Below are 19,633 nucleotides of genomic sequence, written 5' to 3'. Positions count from 1 at the left end.
AGGGAGAGGCAGAAAGAGATTTTTTCTTCTGCTGGCCCACTCCCCAAATGGCTGAAATGGCCAGAACTGGGCCGCTTGAAAGCTAGGAGCCAGGAGCTTCTTCTGGGTCTCCCACGTAGTTGTAGGGGCCCAAGCAGCTGGGCCATCTCACTGTGCCTTCCCAGACGCATTAGCAGAAAGCTGTATTGGAAGTGGAGCATCTGGGACTCGAACCAGTGCCCACATAGGATGCCAGCACAGCAGGCAGCGGCTTTTTTTATCCACTGTGCCATAGCACCGACCCCTGTCTGCACAATTCGTAAGCGATTTTTCACTTAATGTTCATTCTCCAGGAATTGTACATTTTTCATCAGCAGAGCTTCACTATCATACAGATGACTGACAGTCACTGGCAAATGTCTAAAGTTCATTTCAGGGGCCAGTGCTGTGGCATAGTAGGTAAAGCTGCCGCCTGCAGTGCTGGCATCCCATATAGGTGCCAGTTTGAGACCCGGCTGCTCCACTTCTAATCCAGCTCTCTGCTGTGGCCTGGGAAAGCGGTAGAAGATGGCCCAAGTCCTTGGACCCCTGCACTCATGTGGGAGACCTAGAAGAAGCCCTGGCTCCTGGCTTCAGATGTGCGCAGCCCCAGCTGTTGCAGCCATTTGGGGAGTGAACCAGCGGATGGAAGACCTCTGTGCCTCTGCCTCCCTGTAACTCTGCCTTTCAAGCAAATAAATAGACCTTTAAAAAAATAAAAAACTCATTTCAGAGCTGGGCTTCCGCCTCTTTGGATTTCACAAAGATCTTTCCACTCATGCCTATAAAATTATTTTCCCACAGAATAGAGGAAATTATTTAAATTTCTTACTGACATAATAATCTTACATAGCTGGTAAGATTCATTTGTCTCCAATATTGTTTAAGATTATCACAAATTGTACCACTTACACTATTCTATAAGAATGAGACCCTTCCGATTACATTTCTTTTCTCTCTCTCTCTCTCTCTCTTTCTTTCTTTCTTTCTTTCTTTTTTTTTTTTTAAGATTTACTTACTTATTTGAAAGGCAGAGTTACAGAGAGGCAGAGGAAGAGAGAGAGACAGGTCTTCCATCCACTGGTTCACTCTCCATGTGGCCACAATGGCTGGAGCTGAGCCAATATGAAGCCAGGAGCCAGGAGCTTCTTCCGGGTCTCCCACGTGGGTGCAGGGTCCCAAGGACTTGGGCCATCTTCCACTGCTTTCCCAGGCCATAGCAGAGAGTCGGATAGGAAGTGTAGCAGCCAGGACTTGAACCAGCACCCGTATGGGATGCCAGCCCTGTAGCTGACATCTTTTACCCACTAAGCCACAGCACTGGCTGCCCCACCTCTCCGATTTACATTTCAAAAAAAATTTCAGGGGGCCGGCGCCGTGGCTTAACAGGCTAATCCTCCGCCTTGCGGCGCCGGCACACTGGGTTCTAGTCCCGGTCACGGTGCCGGATTCTGTCCTGGTTGCCCTTCGTTCAGGCCAGCTCTCTGCTATGGCCCGGGAGTGCAGTGGAGGATGGCCCAAGTCCTTGGGCCCTGCACCTGCACGGGAGACCAAGAGAAGCACCTGGCTCCTGGCTTCGGATCGGCACGATACGCCGGCCGCAGCGGCCATTGGAGGGTGAACCAATGGCAAAAAGGAAGACCTTTCTCTCTGTGTCTCTCTCTCACTATCCACTCTGACTGTCAAAAAAAAAAAAAAAAAATTTCAGGGACAGTACTATAATTTTCAAACAAATCTCAAAAGTGTCTCTGTTTGTCAACTCTTTAAAACTGTTCACCTTATTTTGATGGCTTCATATCTTAGATGAATTTGAAAAAATGTCTTTTCCTACAGGTAAGTTCATGCATTCAACTGAAAAGTTTTTTTTTTTTTTTTTTTTGACAGGCAGAGTGGACAGTGAGAGAGAGAGAGAGAGAGAGACACACACACACAGAGAGAAAGGTCTTCCTTTGCCGTTGGTTCACCCTCCAATGGCCGCGGCGGCCGGCGCACCGCACTGATCCGAAGGCAGGAGCCAGGTGCTTCTCCTGGTCTCCCATGGGGTGCAGGGCCCAAGCACGTGGGCCATCCTCCACTGCATTCCCTGGCCACAGCAGAGAGCTGGCCTGGAAGAGGGGCAACCGGGACAGAATTCGACGCCCCAACCGGGACTAGAACCTGGTGTGCCGGCGCTGCTAGGCGGAGGATTAGCCTATTAAGGCGCGGCGCCGGCCTAAATTATTATTATTATTTTTTAAGATTTATTTATTTACTTGAGAGTCAGAGTTACATAGAGAGAGAAGGAGAGAGAAAGAGAAGTCTTCCATCTGCTGATTCACTCCCCATATGGCTGCAGCGGCTAGAGCTGCACTGATCCAAAGCCAGGAGCCAGGAGCTTCTTCCAGGTCTCCCACGCTGATGCAGGGGTTCAAGGACCTGGGACATCTTCCACTGCTTTCCCCAGACCATTAGCAGAGAGCTGGTTAGAAAGTGGAGCAGCAAGGACTCGAACCGGCACCCATATGGGATGCCAGCACTGCAGGTGGCGGCTTTATCTGCTACACCACAGCGCTGGCCCCTGAACTGAATTCTTTTGACACCACCATACTTTACCATGCAAAAAATTCGGGAGAAGAACATTGTTTCACACTTTGGCAAATATCTCTTTAACGTCTGGTTCAAAAGAAGTCAGCTAGCACTTCCTATCTGCTTCTGTGTTGTTTGTTCTGACAAGTTGTCTTTGTTTATGTACGTGAGCAAAACCATACCTCACACAGAACTGGCCAAGTAAATGTTCCAATAGCGTTTTCAGGTAAAATGGATATCTTGTTTTATACACCGAGTATCTTAACAAGTGGTAGTTTCTTTCTTTCTTTCTTTTTTTTTTTTTTTTTTTGGACAGGCAGAGTGGACAGAGAGAAAGATCTTCCTTCCGTTGGTTCACCCCCCAATGGCCGCTGTGGCCGGTGCACTGCGCCGATCTGAAGCCAGGAGCCAGGTGCTTCTTCCTGGTCTCCCACATGGGTGCAGGGCCCAAACACTTGGGCCATCCTCCACTGCACTCCTGGGCCACAGCAGAGAGCTGGTCTGGAAGAGGGGCAACCGGGAAAGAATCCGGCGCCCCAATCAGGACTAGAACCCGTGGTGCTGGCGCCGCAGGGGGAGGATTAGCCAAGTGAGCTTCGGCACTGGCCCCTAAATGTGAGCCGCAGCGCTGGCCAACAAGTGGTAGTTTCTTAAAAAGTACTTCCTAGCTGGACCCTGAGGCCTTATCAGTGAGCTTCTTGTACTCTGTTCACTAAAACTTCTTGGTTTATCTTGCAGCTTGAATTAATCGTTTACCTAGGCATGAATTCATAACGTCATGCATTGGTCAAGTGGAAAATATTGGTTCAGAGTGTTATACTGGTACTATGGAAAGCTCCACTGTATACTCATGAGTGAGCCGGGGTAGGGTGGGGACAGCATTGTCTTAGCAGTACCACGAAAATAGCTTTGTCCTTTTTGGGTCAGAGATCGCCACACCTGCACCGTGTCCCTGTCCTATGTAGGCTACAGGCTTTCTCACCAACGGAAACTTCTGCAAACATAAAGGACAATCGTTTGGTTGTGAAAGAACTGAGCTGATTAACCTAAGGTTAAATATAAGGTGTATTTCAAGACTGTAAAAAAAAAAACAAAAAAAAAACCCTGAAGAAGGAAAGAAAAATCACCTATATTTTTGCTTCCTATATCTAATCAATGTGACTATTTCGGTCCCCTGGAACTTCTAAGGGCGCAGGGACTGTGTTAATAAGGGAACCTCAGATTTACATTTATTTATAAGATAAATAAACTCATGTTTTGGTTTGTTTTTAAGTATGCTGTACACTTTCGCAGCCTGTCCTTTCATTTAGCCGTGTACTATGGACAATTTCCCCCTATTCTTTGAAAAAAAAAAAAAACTTTTTAAACGATTGTATAATAAAATGTTCAGGCTCAAACCTTTTTTTTTTTTGACAGGCAGAGTGGACAGTGAGAGAGAGAGACAGAGAGAAAGATCTTCCTTTTGCCATTGGTTCACCCTCCAATGGCCGCCGCGGTAGCGCGCTGCGGCAGGCGCACCGCGCTGATCCGATGGCAGGAGCCAGGTGCTTATCCTGGTCTCCCATGGGGTGCAGGACCCAAGGACTTGGGCCATCCTCCACTGCACTCCCTGGCCAGAGCAGAGAGCTGGCCTGGAAGAGGGGCAACCGGGACAGGATCGGTGCCCCGACCGGGACTAGAACCCGGTGTGCCGGCGCCGCAAGGCGGAGGATTAGCCTGTTGAGCCACGGCGCCGGCTTCAAACCTATTTTAAGTGAAGTGACTTCAGCAAAGAGTAATTTCATTCAGCAGGGGAAAAAAACCCAACCTGACAACAGGTCGGCAGGGTCTCTGCGCTGGACTCGCCCCGCGCGCGGCCAGCGAGACGCTGCCTCCCGGGGCCCTGCTAGGGCTTGGTGCGTGCACTCGCGTGGGCCCGACGTGGGTCCGGACCCAAGGGGACAGCTAGATGGGCCGGCCGCCCCACATGGAAGGAGCGTCGGCCAGCTCTCCCTCCGTCCGCGTCCAGAGACCCCTCGCTCTAGGCTGGACACCGGAACCCGAGACGGGCTAAAGACTGAGCATGCGCGGGACGCGCCGGGCGTCCCGTCCGAGGACTTGTTACAGGACCTAGAGGAATCCGCGACCATCGCGGCTCCTCAGGGTGTGGGAGCGCGGGTGGGCACAGAGGTTCGGCTCCTAGGGTTACCCCTCAGCTCCACCTCAGCCCTTTCCTAAACTGCAGCCGCGGCCGTCAGAAAACTCCGGACACACGGAGCCCGGCCGCGGCGGACGCACTTCCCCTCCCCAGCAGGAAGGGAGGGCGCAGGCCGAGTGGGCGCGCCCCTGGGTCGCGCATGCGCGGTCCGGCGGGCGTTCCCTAGAGTGGCATCACGGCGCCGGATTCACCGCCCCGCCGGGAGTGCGCCTGCGCCGTCGCCGGGGGCGCTCCACCTCCGGTTCCCCTCCCCCTGGTCCCCCGCGGGGGCTCCGAGCCCGGCGGGACCATGTTCACCAGCACCGGCTCCAGTGGGCTTTGTGAGTACCGGCCGCCGCCGTCCTGGCTGCCCCCCACACAGCCCCCCTGAGCACTTCCCTGAGGAGGCTGGGGGCAGCCGAGCCCCTCCGGCTTGAAGGAAGTGGGAGGGCCGACCCTCCGGCTCCGAGCCCGTACCTCAGTAATCGGTGGCCTTGGGGGGCGGCGGGCTCCGCCCCCGTCCTGGCGGGCGTGTGGCCTGGAAGTCCCGCCGCCAGCCCCGGCCCCCGCCTGGGAGCCCGGGCGCTGCTGTCGGTGGGCTGGGCGGCTAGGGCCAGGCTGGACGCCCCGGGGGCCCGGCCCGATGCCCCCGGGGCCGAAAGAAGAGGCCGTGCCGGTGGAGGCGGTGCTGGGAGCCTGCCCCGCTCTCGTCACTCTCCCCATTCATTGAGGGCGCCGACGGGCAGGGTGCAGCCTCCTCTGAAGAGCTGACCCCCCGAGTCCGGAGACGCGTTTCTTCCCCGGGCTGAGGGAGTTTTCAGGGCGATTCAAGTGCTTGCGAGTGGAGAGAAGTTTAGGGAGCCTTTGGCCGGAGATCGCGCTCTGCTGCCGGTTGTCGCCGTGGCCATCGGGGCGGCAGCGCGGCGCGGAGTGGCGAGGGCAGAACTCTGGATTAGCCTTTTAAACAAGGAGCCACTCCAAGGTGTCTAGCTGACTTCGGGTAAGCGGATCTGTCAGCCGGACAGCCCTGAGGTCGTGCCCCGACTCCAGCAACAGCCAGCTGTTGGCAGCCAGTATTTGAGCAGCTCTTTGCAAAGCTCTGATTTTTCGTTTGCTTGTCACCGCGGGCGCTTCTTAACCCCATGCGTGTGAAGTGAATGTTGTCGGAATACAGGCACCTGTCTGGCGTCCCTCAGCGTCGCAGTCCTGTAGTAAAAAGCGTGGGAACGCATGTCTTCGACCCAGAGTGTGTTGGTGTCAGGGCCACAGGCGTGCTTTTACTTCCCCGCCTCTCAGGTTATGATTCCCTTGTTGCATAATTCATAGCATCTTCCATGGATTGGTCCCAAAACGCGCTACATCTACTAGGTGGTTATAGTCTCCATACTACCTCTGGGCAGAAAACCATTATGACTGTTGATGGATGGAACTGAAGCTCCAAGAAAGGGGTGAAAAACGGGGAAGAATTCTTCAAGCTGCTTGTTCTTCAGCATTTTGAACTATCCTTGGTGACCAAAAATACATATAACAATTGAAAAGGCAAGATAAATCTGGTATTGGTTATTAGTGTATTGGCAACGTGTATTCTGAGGAAGGTAATATTTTGTGACCTGTGGCACAATTTATATTTATTTATTACCTTGGTGACTGTTGAGTTCTAGGAACCAAATTGCTGCCCAGAGAGAGGGTTAGGCTGCCGGGCCCTCCCCAGCTGTTTTGGCCAGTTTCTGAAATAACTGTATCTTCAATGTGAGGGTAGGTGGAATGGCCCTTCCTCAGGAAGCTGGTGCCGTGTGCTCACTCAACAAATACTTTGGGCATCTTTGAGGATATTTCAAAAAGTTGGTAGAAAATGGAATTAAAAGATGAGTTGATTTTGGGGGCTGGCAGAGTGGCGTTAGCAGGTAAAGCCATCAGCTGAGATGCCAGCATCTCGTGGGCGCAGGTTCATGTCTCTACCGCTCCACTTCTGGTCCAGCTCCCTGCTCATGTCCTGAGAAAAGCAGTGGAAGATGGCCCAAGTGCTTGGGCCCCTGCCGTCCATGTGGGAGACCCATAAAGCTCCTGGCTCCTGGCTTCCACCTGGTCATTGTGGCCATGAACTGTAATTGTAACTTTCAAATAAAATATTTTTTTTAAGACAAGTGGATTTTGGTATAAAAGTTTTTGAAATTCTTGTATAGTTCTTTCATAGTACCCATTTTTCATGAACTTTTTGAAGACCCCTTGTATGTAGGGATTTCAAATTTTTTTTGGCACCAAATCAACTTACCTTTCAATTCCACTCTCCATGAACCTTTGGAAGGCCGCTTTCACTGAAGGCTATGAAGTGTGCCGGGTGTGGGAGACAGTGATGAGCAAGTCTTGGTCCCCATGTGTTCGGTGGCCTGAAATTTCAGTGCAGTTTAAGCACGATTTTTCCAGGATTGGCCATTCCGCAAGTGTAGTGTCAGCGGTTACCTTGCTTTAAAAATTTTTTCCTGGCCAAGTTACCCACTGAGAAGGAAGCGATTTCCTTTAGATGAGAAGTTGTGTGGCCTTTTGGTAAGTCAAAGTTGCTGTGTGAGTAAACGTCCCAAGGAAGGATAGTCCCCTGCTCCCTGCCTTCTCTTCCACCTGCATGCTTCCCACATTTTGAGACCAAGAGCTCGTGGTGTTGGAGTGTTCGGCTTGCTCCTTAGGATTATTCACTCATTCATTCCTTCATTCCACTAGTGGCTGCTGAATACCCATTTAAGCTCGCACTGTTCGTGGGCGGAGGATGAAGGGAGCAGGATGGGTGAGAGTCATGTATGAATAAGAGGGTGATGGCCAAGACTGAAGTTCCGCCAGAGTGCCTCTTTAGCGTGCATGGGCAGGGAAGATACGTGGGAAGTGACTCTGCATGGCGTGAAGGGGGAGCCACGTCAGTCTGGTGAACAATCTTTGTTTTGAAGAAGGGCAACAGCAAGCCAGGGACAGTAGAACAGGTGCGCAGCTGTCTGTCCAGCTCAGCTCTTCCCCAGGGTTCTCAGCATATTCGGGGACTGAGAAATACACTGTTTGTTAGAAACTTGTAGCTAAGAAGTTAAGATAGGCACTGATTAGGGAGAGACAAGATTAAGGGAAGATGCTGTTTAAAATGTGTCTTTTCGTTCTAAAAGTCAGATCAACTACATGACAGAAAGTTGGGAAAACTGAGCAAAACCATGGTTAGTGTTTTCAGCTAATTTTCTTCTCATTTCTTTTCCCATACATTTATTTTCTTGTTTTCACATAATTTTTTTTTTTTAATTATAAAATGAGGACATGTTCATCAAAGAAACTTCTGAAATGCACAGAAGCATGAAGCATGAGGAAGAAATAAAAATGACATTTTGGTACTACACTGTTTTTCCAGTGCAAAAGTGGATAACCAAATACATGAGTAAAAATAAATTCTTCCCACTCAATTATTATTTTGTAATTTTGTCCAACAGACCCTTTTAAATTGTAGTCATAATGACTCCAGTTCTGTGTGGTTCTAGTTTTGTGTCTTCGCTTTTCCTTCATTAGAAGCATTTCCCATGTGTGCTATGCCTGCAGAATTTCTTGTTTCTCCCCTCCTGTTATATCTGTCATAGTAGTATGACACCATCTTAATATTTTCAGATATTCCTAAGAAGAGAAGAAGTACAAATAAGCAGTGTTGCCTGGCAGCACCTGCTACACCCTGCTAAAGTCCAGCCCTAAAGGGCAGTGCCAGTTTGAGACTCCTCCAGCTATTGGAGGGAGAAAAGGTTGCTTTATTCATGTTACTGTGTTTAATTTTCACAGCAGCCCTGCGAGAACAGGTATTATTTTTTTCCTCTACAAAGAAGTATACTGTATTGAGACAGAAGATAATTTTTCCAAGAGCTCAAAGCTAGGATGTGGAAGAGCTGAGATCGGACGTAAACTTGCCTGCCTCCAAAGCCTGTAGATTCTTTTTCTACTGTTCTGTGCCACATATTCATTGTCATTGTAGTCCCTGTAATGGAAAATGGCAATGGCAGCATAAGTCTTAGCACAAACCTCTGGGAAAAAACAGTCGTGATGTGAATGAGTCTTCCATGTGTCTCTATATCATTGCTTTCTTTTTTTTTTTTTTTTTGGGGGGGGGGATTTATTTATCTGAGAGGTACAGTTATAGAACAGAGAAGGAAGAGGCAGAGAGAAAGGTCTTCCATCCACTCGTGTACTCCCACGTGGCCACAATGGCTGGAGCTGGGCTGATTTGAAGCCAGGAGCCAGGTGCTTCTGGGTCTCCCTCGCAGGTGCAGGGGTCCAAGCACTTGGGCCATCTCCAAGCTTTCCCAGGCCATAGTAGAGAGCTGGATTGGAAGAGGAGCAGCTGGGACACGAGCTGGTGCCCATATGGGATGCTGGGGCCTGAGGTGGAAGAGGCTTAGCCCACTATGGCACAGTGCCAGCTCCTCTATGTACTTTCTTACATTTCTCAGTCAACAGCTAGTAAGTAAATGTGTTGTTACCAATTCTGCTTACAGAATACACAAAGGTATTCCATAATACATGTAAGTAAATCTCAGATCAGCCCTGTGAGGTGGGTAAGGTTGTTGTCCCTAATTTGCAGATGACAAAACTAAGGCCTTGACATTCAAATGACTTTCCTAAGACCACATAGCTGGTGAGTGAGGGGCAGGACTAGAATCGGAACCCAGTCCGGCTGCGCTTTCTCTGTTGCACATGATTGCTTCTCAGCCTTGAAGATGTTTATCTCCACTGGCCTTGTTTGCCCCTGGCATCTCCATGGGCTACTGGTACCTCAGCCCAGGGGTGGAGCTGTGTCCCAGTCCCTGAAAACCGCTTTCCTGCCCTTGGGATGGCTACAGCTGTCCACTCACGTGCTCTGCCAAGTTCCTGTGATGGCCAGCAACCCACAAGTCTCCGCTTTCTTCCTGCATCAGAACCAAGACCCAGTTTGTGGACACCCAGTTTGTAGAGATGTTTTGTGTCCTAATTGGGCTATTTTTGTCGCAGCTAATGCCCTATAGTTATTTTTATTTGTGTGATCCTTTTTCCATTTCCCTATACCAAGTTAGTATCTTTCTTCTCCAACTTCTTCCATTCTCAGTTTGTCTCAGTATCAAGTTTAGTAACGGAGGTGGAATCTGTCTTACCACAAGCTATTTTAAAAATGCATTCCCAGAGAATTTCGATAAGTGTAGCTTGGAAAAGAGTATTTCATAAACACTGCAGTGGTTGTGGAGTGTGCTTTGCGGCACACTGGTACTCTGAGGGTCGCCTGCAGTTCTCACTGTCATTTAAGTCACTGCGCCTTTCCCCAAGTGCTTTCCCTGGGACTTTAGAATTGATAATTGCAGTTGTTCTGGGCTATTTTTCATTGCTTATGTCAAATAAGCCCAGGGCATTAGTATTTGGAAAGGACCTAGTGTAGCCAAGTGGGTCGGAAATGTTGTTGGTATACTGTTTCTTTGTGATTGGCAAAGCAGATGAGCACTTCTTAGCAGCACGCAGCAGGGAAATTTAACTGTATTAACTGCTTCTAAGACTTACTGGAGATGGAAAATAAAAACATAAGAATGAAACATAAAATTGCACTTTATTTTATATATATATATAAAGTGCTCAGACTTGATCCTGATTTGTGTAGTGCTGTTCTGTAAAAACTTTGATTCTTTCAGTAGTTTCTATGTATTTGTGGGGGGTTGGGGTGGGGAGATCTGTTTAGTTGATTCATTCCCCAAATGTTCATGACAGGTAGGACTAGACCAGGAGGATGCCAGAAACCCAGAGCTCAATCCTAGGCTCCCACATGGGTGGCAGGGACCCAACTACTTTGAGCCATCCCAGGTGGTCATTCGCAGGAAGCCAGAATCTGGAACAGACCCCAAACTTGAACCAAGACGCTCTGAGATGGCGTGTGGGCATCCCAAGTGTCATCATAACTGCGATGCCATATGCCGCCCCTTGTCTAAAACTTTTCCTGCTGTGTGTGTAGATGTATATGAACATCTTTGAAAGCAATTTGGGGGCTATAAGTAGTTTCATATTCTGCTTTATTCATTTGATCTTAAATGAATTTATCCCATGTCATTGATAATCTTCAAAGCTGACTTTTAACACTATTTCTGTTTTGTTGTACTTTAAAACTGAGATATACTGAGTTTCAAAAATAGAAAAATGAGGAGTGGGTGTGTGGCCTGGCTGGTAAGGACACGCATCCCCGCTCTGGCACCTGCATTAGGTGAGGAGTGGGCGTGTGGCCTGGCTGGTAAGGACACGCATCCCCGCTCTGGCACCTGCATTAGGTGAGGAGTGGGCGTGTGGCCTGGCTGGTAAGGACACGCATCCCCGCTCTGGCACCTGCATTAGATGAGGAGTGGGCGTGTGGCCTGGCTGGTAAGAACACGCATCCCCGCTCTGGCACCTGCATTAGATGAGGAGTGGGCGTGTGGCCTGGCTGATAAGGTCACACATCCCCGCTCTGGCACCTGCTTGATTCTGGGCCCTGGTTCTTGACTGCAGACCTTGGGAGAAAGTGGCAATGAGGCAAGAGGCTGGGTTTTTCCCAACAACCCAGGAGACCTGGATTGGATTCTGGCTTCTGCCTTTGGCTCTGGTTGTTGTGGGCATTTAGGCAGCAAACTAGTAAGCGGGAACACTCTCTCATCTCTTTCTTCCTGTCTCTCAAATAAATAAATAAATAAATAATTTTAAAGATCATGCAAATATATAAGGTAGAGGACTGGTCCCAGCTGATGACTTTCCCACCATAATAACTATTGTTGATAATTTAGTGCTCCTAGTATTTGCTAATGGAGAGATTTAAAAAATGGTATTTCATTGTTATCTTAATCTGCATTTTTGAATGCTTGGGAAAGTCAATTTTTTTTCTCTTGCGTGTGTATTATGCTTTCATCTTTCATTTTTGGTTTGGTTACCACTTGTGGTAGTAACTTTTATAATTTTTTAAAAAGGTTTATTTATCTGAAAGTGAGAGAGAGACAGAGAGATCTTCACTGATTCACTCCCCAGACGCCTGCAACACCTGGGTCTGGGCCAGGCTGAAGCCAGGAGCCAGGAACTCTTTTTGGGTCTCTTGTGTGGGTGACAGGGACCAAGTACTTGAGAGTCACCTCCAGGGTACACATTAGAAGGAAACTGGGTTGGAAGGGGAGTCAGAACTTAAACCCAGGGCACATGGGATGAGGACGTCCCAAGTGATGCTCTGCTATGACGCGAGCCTCTATAATTTTAAATAGTGGACAAAACCCTTATTTTTTGATTTATCAAAATTTTGGCACAATCGGTGGATTCTATTGTGGAAATGCGAAGTTAGCCCAGCAACATGTATACCTGTTGTGTACTACTTCCTAATTTGTGTGTATATGATACATGTGGGTGTGCGTTGTGTTTGCAGCCTGTTACCTAATGGTAATCAGACCTTCTGTGCTTTGTCTCTTGGTTGATTTTATATAGGAAAATCAAAACCATTAGCCATACAAGCATTATTATGATTATGTCGTTTCTGGGGAACTAGACATGTGATTGGAGGTTTACTTCTAGAAGGAGCTAGAGCCCCAGGCCACTGTGCTACTTCTCATAGCCTCTTGATTTCCTTCTGTAGTTCTCTACTACTTCAGGCTGTCACATTCAGCTGCAGCTGTTTCTTGAATCATGTATCATTTCCATTTTGACTTTTTTTTAAAAAAAGATTTATTTACTTATTTGAAAGGCAGAGTTACAGAGAGGCAGAGAGAAAGAGAAAGAGATCTTCCATCCGCTGGTTCACTCCCCAGATGGTCACAATGGCCGGAGCTGCGCCAATCCAAAGCCAGGAGCCAAGAGCTTCTGGGTCTCCCACGTGGGTGCAGGGGTCCAAGCCCTTGGGTCATCTTCTACTGCTTTCTCAGGCCATAGCAGAGAGCTCTATTGAAAGTGGAGCAGCTAGGATTCGAACTGGCACCCATAGGGGACGCCGGCACTGCAGTTGGCAGCTTTACCTGCTACGCCACAGTGCCAACCCCTTGACATTTTTTTCTTCCTTCTTTCCTTGACATCTCTTCCTCCCTTCCTTCTTTCCTTCCTTCCACCCATCCATCCTCCTGAAGTCAAGTTTTTGTCATATAGAGGTCACAGATGATGAACTTCTGGGTCCTTGCTTGGTGATTCTGCACATTGCTGAATAACTGGATTCTTGTGATTCTTGTACAGCACCGAATAACTGGATTCTTAACACATGATGTGAGTTTCCTCTTTGTTCATGACTAGATGCTTTTCCTGGAGAGACCCTTAACTTTATATGGCGGGGCTGCCTGCAGGCTCTGTTCACATTTGTAGGGCATGTGAATAGGCTGGATTCCAAAAAAATAGTCCAAGGTGCAGAGTGGGGAGCTGGCAACAGGCAAAGCATAATGGGAGGCACCTGCAGCTGTCAGTGGGCTTGGCTGTTCTGTGCATTTTACTCTTGAGTGAAGCTGCCCTCCTTTTTTTTTTTTTGCTGTTGTTGTTGTTAAAATTTGTTTTATTTATTTGATAGAGCTACAGAGAGAGGCAGAGCCAGAGAGAGGTCTTCCATCTGCTGGTTCACTCCCTAAATGACCAGAACAGCCAGAGCTGAGCTGATCCAAAGCCAGGAGCTTCTTTGGGGTCTCCCATGTGGGTGCAGCGGCCCAAGCACTTGGGCCATCTTCTGCTTTTCCAGGCCACAGCAGAGAGCTGGATCGGAAGTGGAGCAGCTGGGACTGGAACCAGTGCCCATATGGGATGCTGGAGCTGCAGGCCAGGGCTTTAACCTGCTGCACCACAGCACTGGCCCCAAAGCTGCCCTTTTTAGAACCATCCTCTTCCATTCCTTGTCACTCCATGCTGTGATTTTCATTGGAATATTTTTTAAAAAGATATATTTTGTTTTGAAAGGCAGACTGACAGAGGAAGAGATGGAGAGATAGAGAGAAATCTTTGACCTATTGGTTAACTCCCCAAGTGGCCAGGATGTCTGGGACAGGACTAGGCCAAAGCTAGGAGCCTGAAATTCCTTCTGGGTCCCCCACGTGGCTAGCAGGGGCTGAAGAACTTGGGCCATCTTCTTCTGCTTTCCAAGTACATGTTTCTAAAGTTGGTTTTGGGGGCCAAGCATTCTTTCCTTCTGAGGTAGTGGAGTGAATAGAGTATGGGAGTGGGTTGGAGATGGGTTCAGTTGGATGACCGACTGCCATGTATTGGTGGCACTTAAACTGCTGGAGGTGACTTTAACCAGTGTGTGAGATGAGCAGGAAACACAGCTGAAACAGAGAGAAGACACTGACTCTCTTCTCAGTTCTCTCTGCTCCTGATTTTATCAGAGAGGAAGTCCGTTTGGTGCTCCCCTGAAACACCTCCTTAACAGCAGCCAATTTCCCATCGTAACCAAGAGAACAGGCCCAAGTCTTTGGTCAGCTACCATGTTCCTTAGACTTTAGTAACTTTGTTTTGCTATCGTGCATTTATTCTTTTTTTTTTTTTAAGATTTATTTATTTATTTGAAAATCAGAGTTACACAGAGAGAGGATAGGCAAAGGGGGGGGGGGTCTTCCATCCGATGGTTTACTCCCCAACTGCCAGAGCTGTGCTGATCCAAAGCCAAGAGCCAGGAGTTTCCTCCAGGTCTCCTACACAGGTGCAGGGGCCCAAGGATTTGGGCCATCTTCTACTGCTATCCCAGGCCATAGCAGAGAGCTGGATCAGAAGTGGAGCATCCAGGTCTCGAACTGGCTCCCATATGGGATGTCAGCACTTCAGGCCAGGGCTTTAACCTGCTGCACCACAGCACTGGCCCCGTGCATTTATTCTTACAGCTACCACCTACGGGTGACAAAGTGACACTTGTTTTCCATTTACTTACTGTAGTGATATTATTTCCTCTAAGATGCATTTATTTATGTAAATCGCAGTGCAGGGATTTGAAGAATACTACCATAGAATGGCTGGTCCTGGGACATGGCGAGCATTGCGGTGCATAGTGGGAGTGGCTGTGGAGTGAGAACTGATTGTCCGTGTTCCTTTCCGGGTTTTGGTCTTGACTGGTTTGCTGCCTGGGCTCACAGGAAAGGACCCAGTGTTTCGAGGTATTTTTTTTCCCTGGAGTGCCACCTTGGGTGTCCCAAGTCCACTGTGTGACACAGTGCTTTTCTGTAGTTATCCTGTTGGTTTCGCTGAGCCTGTTTGACCCTTTGCTCCTTGTAGAAAGAATTTGAGTGTGTGAGATTTAAGGGGGACTTTCTGTTCCCTTGAGCTGACCAGGGTTCTCAACACCAGTGCTTGGAGGTGTTTGGCAGCTTCTGGTACGTTATCTACTCTCTGAGTGGGTGCTGAGAGGCCGTGGGGGAAAGTTCAGCTTGGTCCTCATGTGTTTTCCCACCAGACAGGAGTGGGAGAGGGTCCTGGGCGCACTGCAGCTGTGAGGTCATGCTCACGTCCCCAGCTCGCAGGCATGTGTGCCGTTTGCCCCAACAGACTGATGCAGTGCGTGTGAAAACCTGTGGAAGCAGGGGGGACCCGGGTGTCCTTGTCACCTCCTTGGGTTCGTTTGGGTTCACTGCATCTTTGAGCACCTGGAACCATCCCTGGCTTGTCACTGAGCAGTTAGCAGCAGCACTGTCACCAAAGCTGGCCTGAAACTCTCCGCCCTCTCTCACCCTCTGGTGAACTGGCCTTGTGTGATGGACACCTCAGCCATGGCCGTGCTGCTCTGGGCAACCTTGGGAACTGGGAACAGGCAAGCCCCACCTGTGTGTGTTTCCTTGGGGCGCTGTGGTGTTGCGGGGGATGAGGGCGTAGGGTGGGATTGGAGAAAAGAGCTCCTTGCCAGTGTTTAGAAATTGGGGTTTCAATCTTTATACTAAATTGATCTTCTGTATATAAAGAGAATTGAAAATGAATCTTGATGCAAATGGAAGGGGAGAGGGAGCGGGAGAGGGGAGGGTTGCAGGTGGGAGGGAAGTTATGGGAGGGGGAAGCCATTGTAATCCATAAGCTGTACACTGGAAATTTATATTCATTAAATAAAAGTTAAAAAAATAAAAAAAAAGAAAATTAAAAAAAAAAAAAAAGAAATTGGGGTTTCAGACAGAAGTCCAGATGTCCGTTACCTGCTGTGTGGAATGCCCCCAGTGTCTTGGCTGCACTGTCCCGTGACCGCCACTGGGCATAAGCTGCTGGCTTGCCAGGGGTTTCCCCTGCGTCACAGGTGCCTGCCTGGCCTCATTGGGCACTTGAATTTACAACACATTCTCTTGCCACCGACCACGTATTTCCCCATTTTAAAATTACCTTTTCTTCTCTCTGACAGCTTATTGTGCAGGTCCAGAGTTTCCTACAGACTTCCTAATTTGCTTTTTCACAGTGGTCCCTACTGTGGAATGTTTTATCCCATACTTATGTGAAACATTTCCAGTTTTCTAACTCCTTTTATTTTTAAAATCGTGTCTCATGTATAATCAGCACTTTTACCACTTAGTGCTTTTTATGTTTAAGGACAGGGTTAATATTCATATTAAATGTCCCTGGGAGGTGTAAGCCCAACTAGCATCCAGCAGCCTCAGGACCAGACTATAGGACAGGTGCTGCATGTGTGGCTTACAGATGGGACATGCTGTTCCCTGGCAGGCAAGTCTCCGTGCTCCATGCTGTTTCAGAGTTTCCTTTTTAAAGGTTACTGCTCATCGCCACCTCCCCGTACACACTATATAATAATTATTTTACATGTGGAATACATTTTTATATTTGAGGGCAAGTCCTCTGTTCTGCCTCCCCCCACCCGCCCTGAAACTTTGTAGCACTTAGATGATAAACCGTGTAGCCACTGGTACAGTAGCAGGTGTTTATTGGCGCCTTCCTGAGCCAGGCACCCTGCGCACTTGTTTGGGGACCTGCATGAGGCGTTATCAGTGAGGGAGGTGCCCAGTGTCCTTGAATTCTCCTTGGTTCCTTAGGGACAAGAACTGATTCCTGGATAGCTTTCAGCATCTTACAACAGGTCTAACAAAGTAAAACCTGACATGGCAGGTGTTTGGCACAGTGTAGTTTAGATGCCGCTCGGATGCCTGTGTCCCATATCTGAGTGTGTGGTTTGAGTCCCAGCTCTTGTGCTTCTGATCTGGTTTCCTGCTGACACACACCCTGGGAAGCAGTAGATGATGCTTGGGTTCCTGCCATCCATGTGGGAGATCTGGATTCAGTTCCCAGCTCCTGGCTCCAGCTTGGCCCAGCCCAGGTGCTTGTGGGCATTTGGGGAATGAACCCGCAGATGTAAGATCTGTACTTGTCTCTGTCTCTCTACCTTTCAAATAAAATGAAAATTAAAAAAGAATGTTTCTCTTTGTCAAGTGCTAGAATACCATTTAAATAGAGAAAGTCTTGTACCTTTGCCTCCCTGAGCACTCTTACTGCAGTCTTTGTGGAGGTGGCCACCAGGAAGCTCCCATTCTGCCCCAACTTGACCATGGAAGATAGATTTTATTAGGTTTTCTTCCAGGCAGCTCAGAGGCCTGAGGAATAAATCAAGCAATTGGAAGCCGAAGCTATGTGGCTTCCTGCAGTTTTGGGGACTTTGACCCTTACTTTTGGTTCAGCCCCTTTTCTGATGAAAAGCTTTTAAGAAAGTTGCTTCATGAGACACCAAATGACCCCATTCTTGTGGAACCCTGAGAAGTTTACCAAGTACTTAAGTAGTCAGAGCTGGGAAAAGCAGTGCTGTGGTAGGACATGGCGGCCCCTCCTGTCATGGGTGTGAACCACACTGGGTTTTTTGACATGCCTGGCTTGTGGGGGCAGGCGGAGTTGGTGGGTTGCTGGTCCCCATCTGTCTTCAGCTAGAATACTTCTGTAACAGCCCACACGGTTGAGCTTTGCAAAACCTGTGGTTAGTGTCTGCCCTACGCCGAAGATGCATATTTGAATTCAGGTAAAATTCACATCACATATGACTCACTTTTTATTTTAACCACGTTCAGGTGTATGGTTATTGGCTGCATGTGTTCGTGGCATTGTGAGGTGAACTCCAAGCAGAGTCTAACTGCAGAGCTTCTCTTTGGCTCAAAGAGAAGCCCAGCAGACATTAGGCAGCCACCCCTCGCTTCTGCTGCTCTGTCCTTGACAGCCACTACTCTGCTCTCTGTGTGGATTTGTAAAATCTGGACCTTTCAGATAAATGGAATATACAGTATGTGGCCTTGTGAGTCTGGCTTCCTTCATGGGGCGCAGTGTTTCTGAGGCTTATCTGCATAACGTGTAGCAGGACTGCTCTCCCTTCCTGGCTGGATTCCAGTCTGTTGTATAGCTAGACCACATTTTGTTTACCCAGTTATTAGTTGATGGCCATTGGGTTGTTTATGCCTTTTGTCTGTCATGATAATGTTGCTGTGGACATTTGTGTACAGGTTTTGTTTGAACATTTGTTTTTGGTTCTCTTGGTTTTATATCTAAGATATAAAATGGAATTGCTGGGTCATATGGTTGCTGTTTTTTTTTTTTTTTTAAGGATTTATTTATTTGAAAGGCAGAGTTGGAGAGGGAGGAAGAGAGAGAGAGAGAGAGAGAGAGAGAGAGAGAGAGAGATCTCCCATCCGCTGGTTCACTCCCCAAATGGACATAATAACTGGGGCTGGGACAGGTCAAAGCCAGGAACCTGAATCCATCCACGTCTCCCACGTGGCTTACAGGGGCCGTCTTCCATTGCTTTTCCGTGCATGTTGGCAGGGAGCTGGATTGGAAGTAGAGCTGCCAGGACGTGAACAGGCATTCATAAGGGATACTGGCCCTACAGGCAGTGGCTTAAGCCGCTGTGCCACGGTGCCAGCCCCTGTTTGACTTTCTGAGGAAGCAAAAAATGCATTTTAAGTACTAAAATAGTAAGCATATGAAGTTATATTACCATTGTCTCTTTACAGTCAGTAGAACAGGGTTGAGATCCCAGCTCCTGTTTCTTCAATCAGCCTAATCTGGTAATTAATTCCTGCCTCAGGGTTACCTCAAGGATTTGCTGAGATGGTGTTACATGGATAGTGCTTTTATTAGCACAGTGCCTGACATAAAGTAATCCACTATTTTAAGATAATACTTTGCTCCCCAAGCTTGATTGGTATTCATTGCAACAAAGAGGTGACTGTGTACTTTGGTATGCCTGAGAGAAATAAGAGGAGGTGAATGACTAAAGAGGAAACCTTAAACTTTGTTGTTGTTTTTTTAAAATTCTTAAAAGATTATTTATTTGTCTGACAGAGTAACAGAGAGAGAAGGACAAACACACACACACACAGAGAGAGGGAGAGAGAGAGAGAGAGAGAAAGAAAGAAAGAGAGATCTTCTACCCTGTGGTTCACTCCCCAGATGACCACAAAAGCCAGGGCTGGACTAGGTTGAAGCCAGAAGCCTGGAACTCCATTCAAGTATTTCACTTGAGTGGCAGAGGCCCTAGCACTTGGGCCATCTTCTGCTGCCTTCCCAGGTGCATTAACAGGGAGTTGGATTTTATGCAGAGCATCTGGGACTCAAACTAGTGTTCTGGTATGGGATGTCAGCATCACAAGTAGTGGCTTAACCCGCTGCACCATAACACAGGCTCCAAACTTTGGTGTGTTGTATTATTTTTGCTATACATGTTTTGCATTTTTACTCTTAGTCAATGAACTATTTTTCTCAATATTTGTAGCATCCTTACTTTGAAAGGTGGAAGGATCTCTTGCAGAGAAGTGATTTCTTTCTTTTCTTTTTTTTTTTTTTAAGATTTATTTATTTATTTGAAAGTCAGAGCTACAAGGGGAGAGAGAAGGAGAGAAGAGAAAGATCTTCCATCTGCCGGTTCACTCCCCAAATGGCCACAACGACTAGAGCTGGACCAGGCCAAAGGCAGGA

At 48.1% G+C, this 19,633-nt stretch overlaps 1 protein-coding gene across 3 annotated transcripts in view; it reads left to right on the top strand.

The window, feature by feature from the left end:
- Positions 1–19,633, top strand: part of UBAC2 (UBA domain containing 2) — a 273,943-nt gene that overhangs the window by 84,595 nt on the left and 169,715 nt on the right. The window contains exon 1 of one of the 3 annotated variants that reach the window (XM_062193988.1): positions 4,971–5,100. The exons of the other annotated variants lie outside the window; for them this stretch is intronic. Within the exon in view, the coding sequence (XP_062049972.1) occupies positions 5,070–5,100 (31 nt within the window). The 5' untranslated portion in view covers positions 4,971–5,069. Of the gene's footprint in view, positions 1–4,970; positions 5,101–19,633 lie in introns of those variants that run through there. 3 annotated transcript variants of the gene reach the window in all.

This window comes from Lepus europaeus, chromosome 6 (assembly GCF_033115175.1).
Source record: "Lepus europaeus isolate LE1 chromosome 6, mLepTim1.pri, whole genome shotgun sequence".
In the NCBI taxonomy this organism is placed as follows: domain Eukaryota; kingdom Metazoa; phylum Chordata; class Mammalia; order Lagomorpha; family Leporidae; genus Lepus; species Lepus europaeus.
Note: the sequence above shows the minus strand (reverse complement) of the source record. Positions and strands in the feature narration are given on the sequence as shown.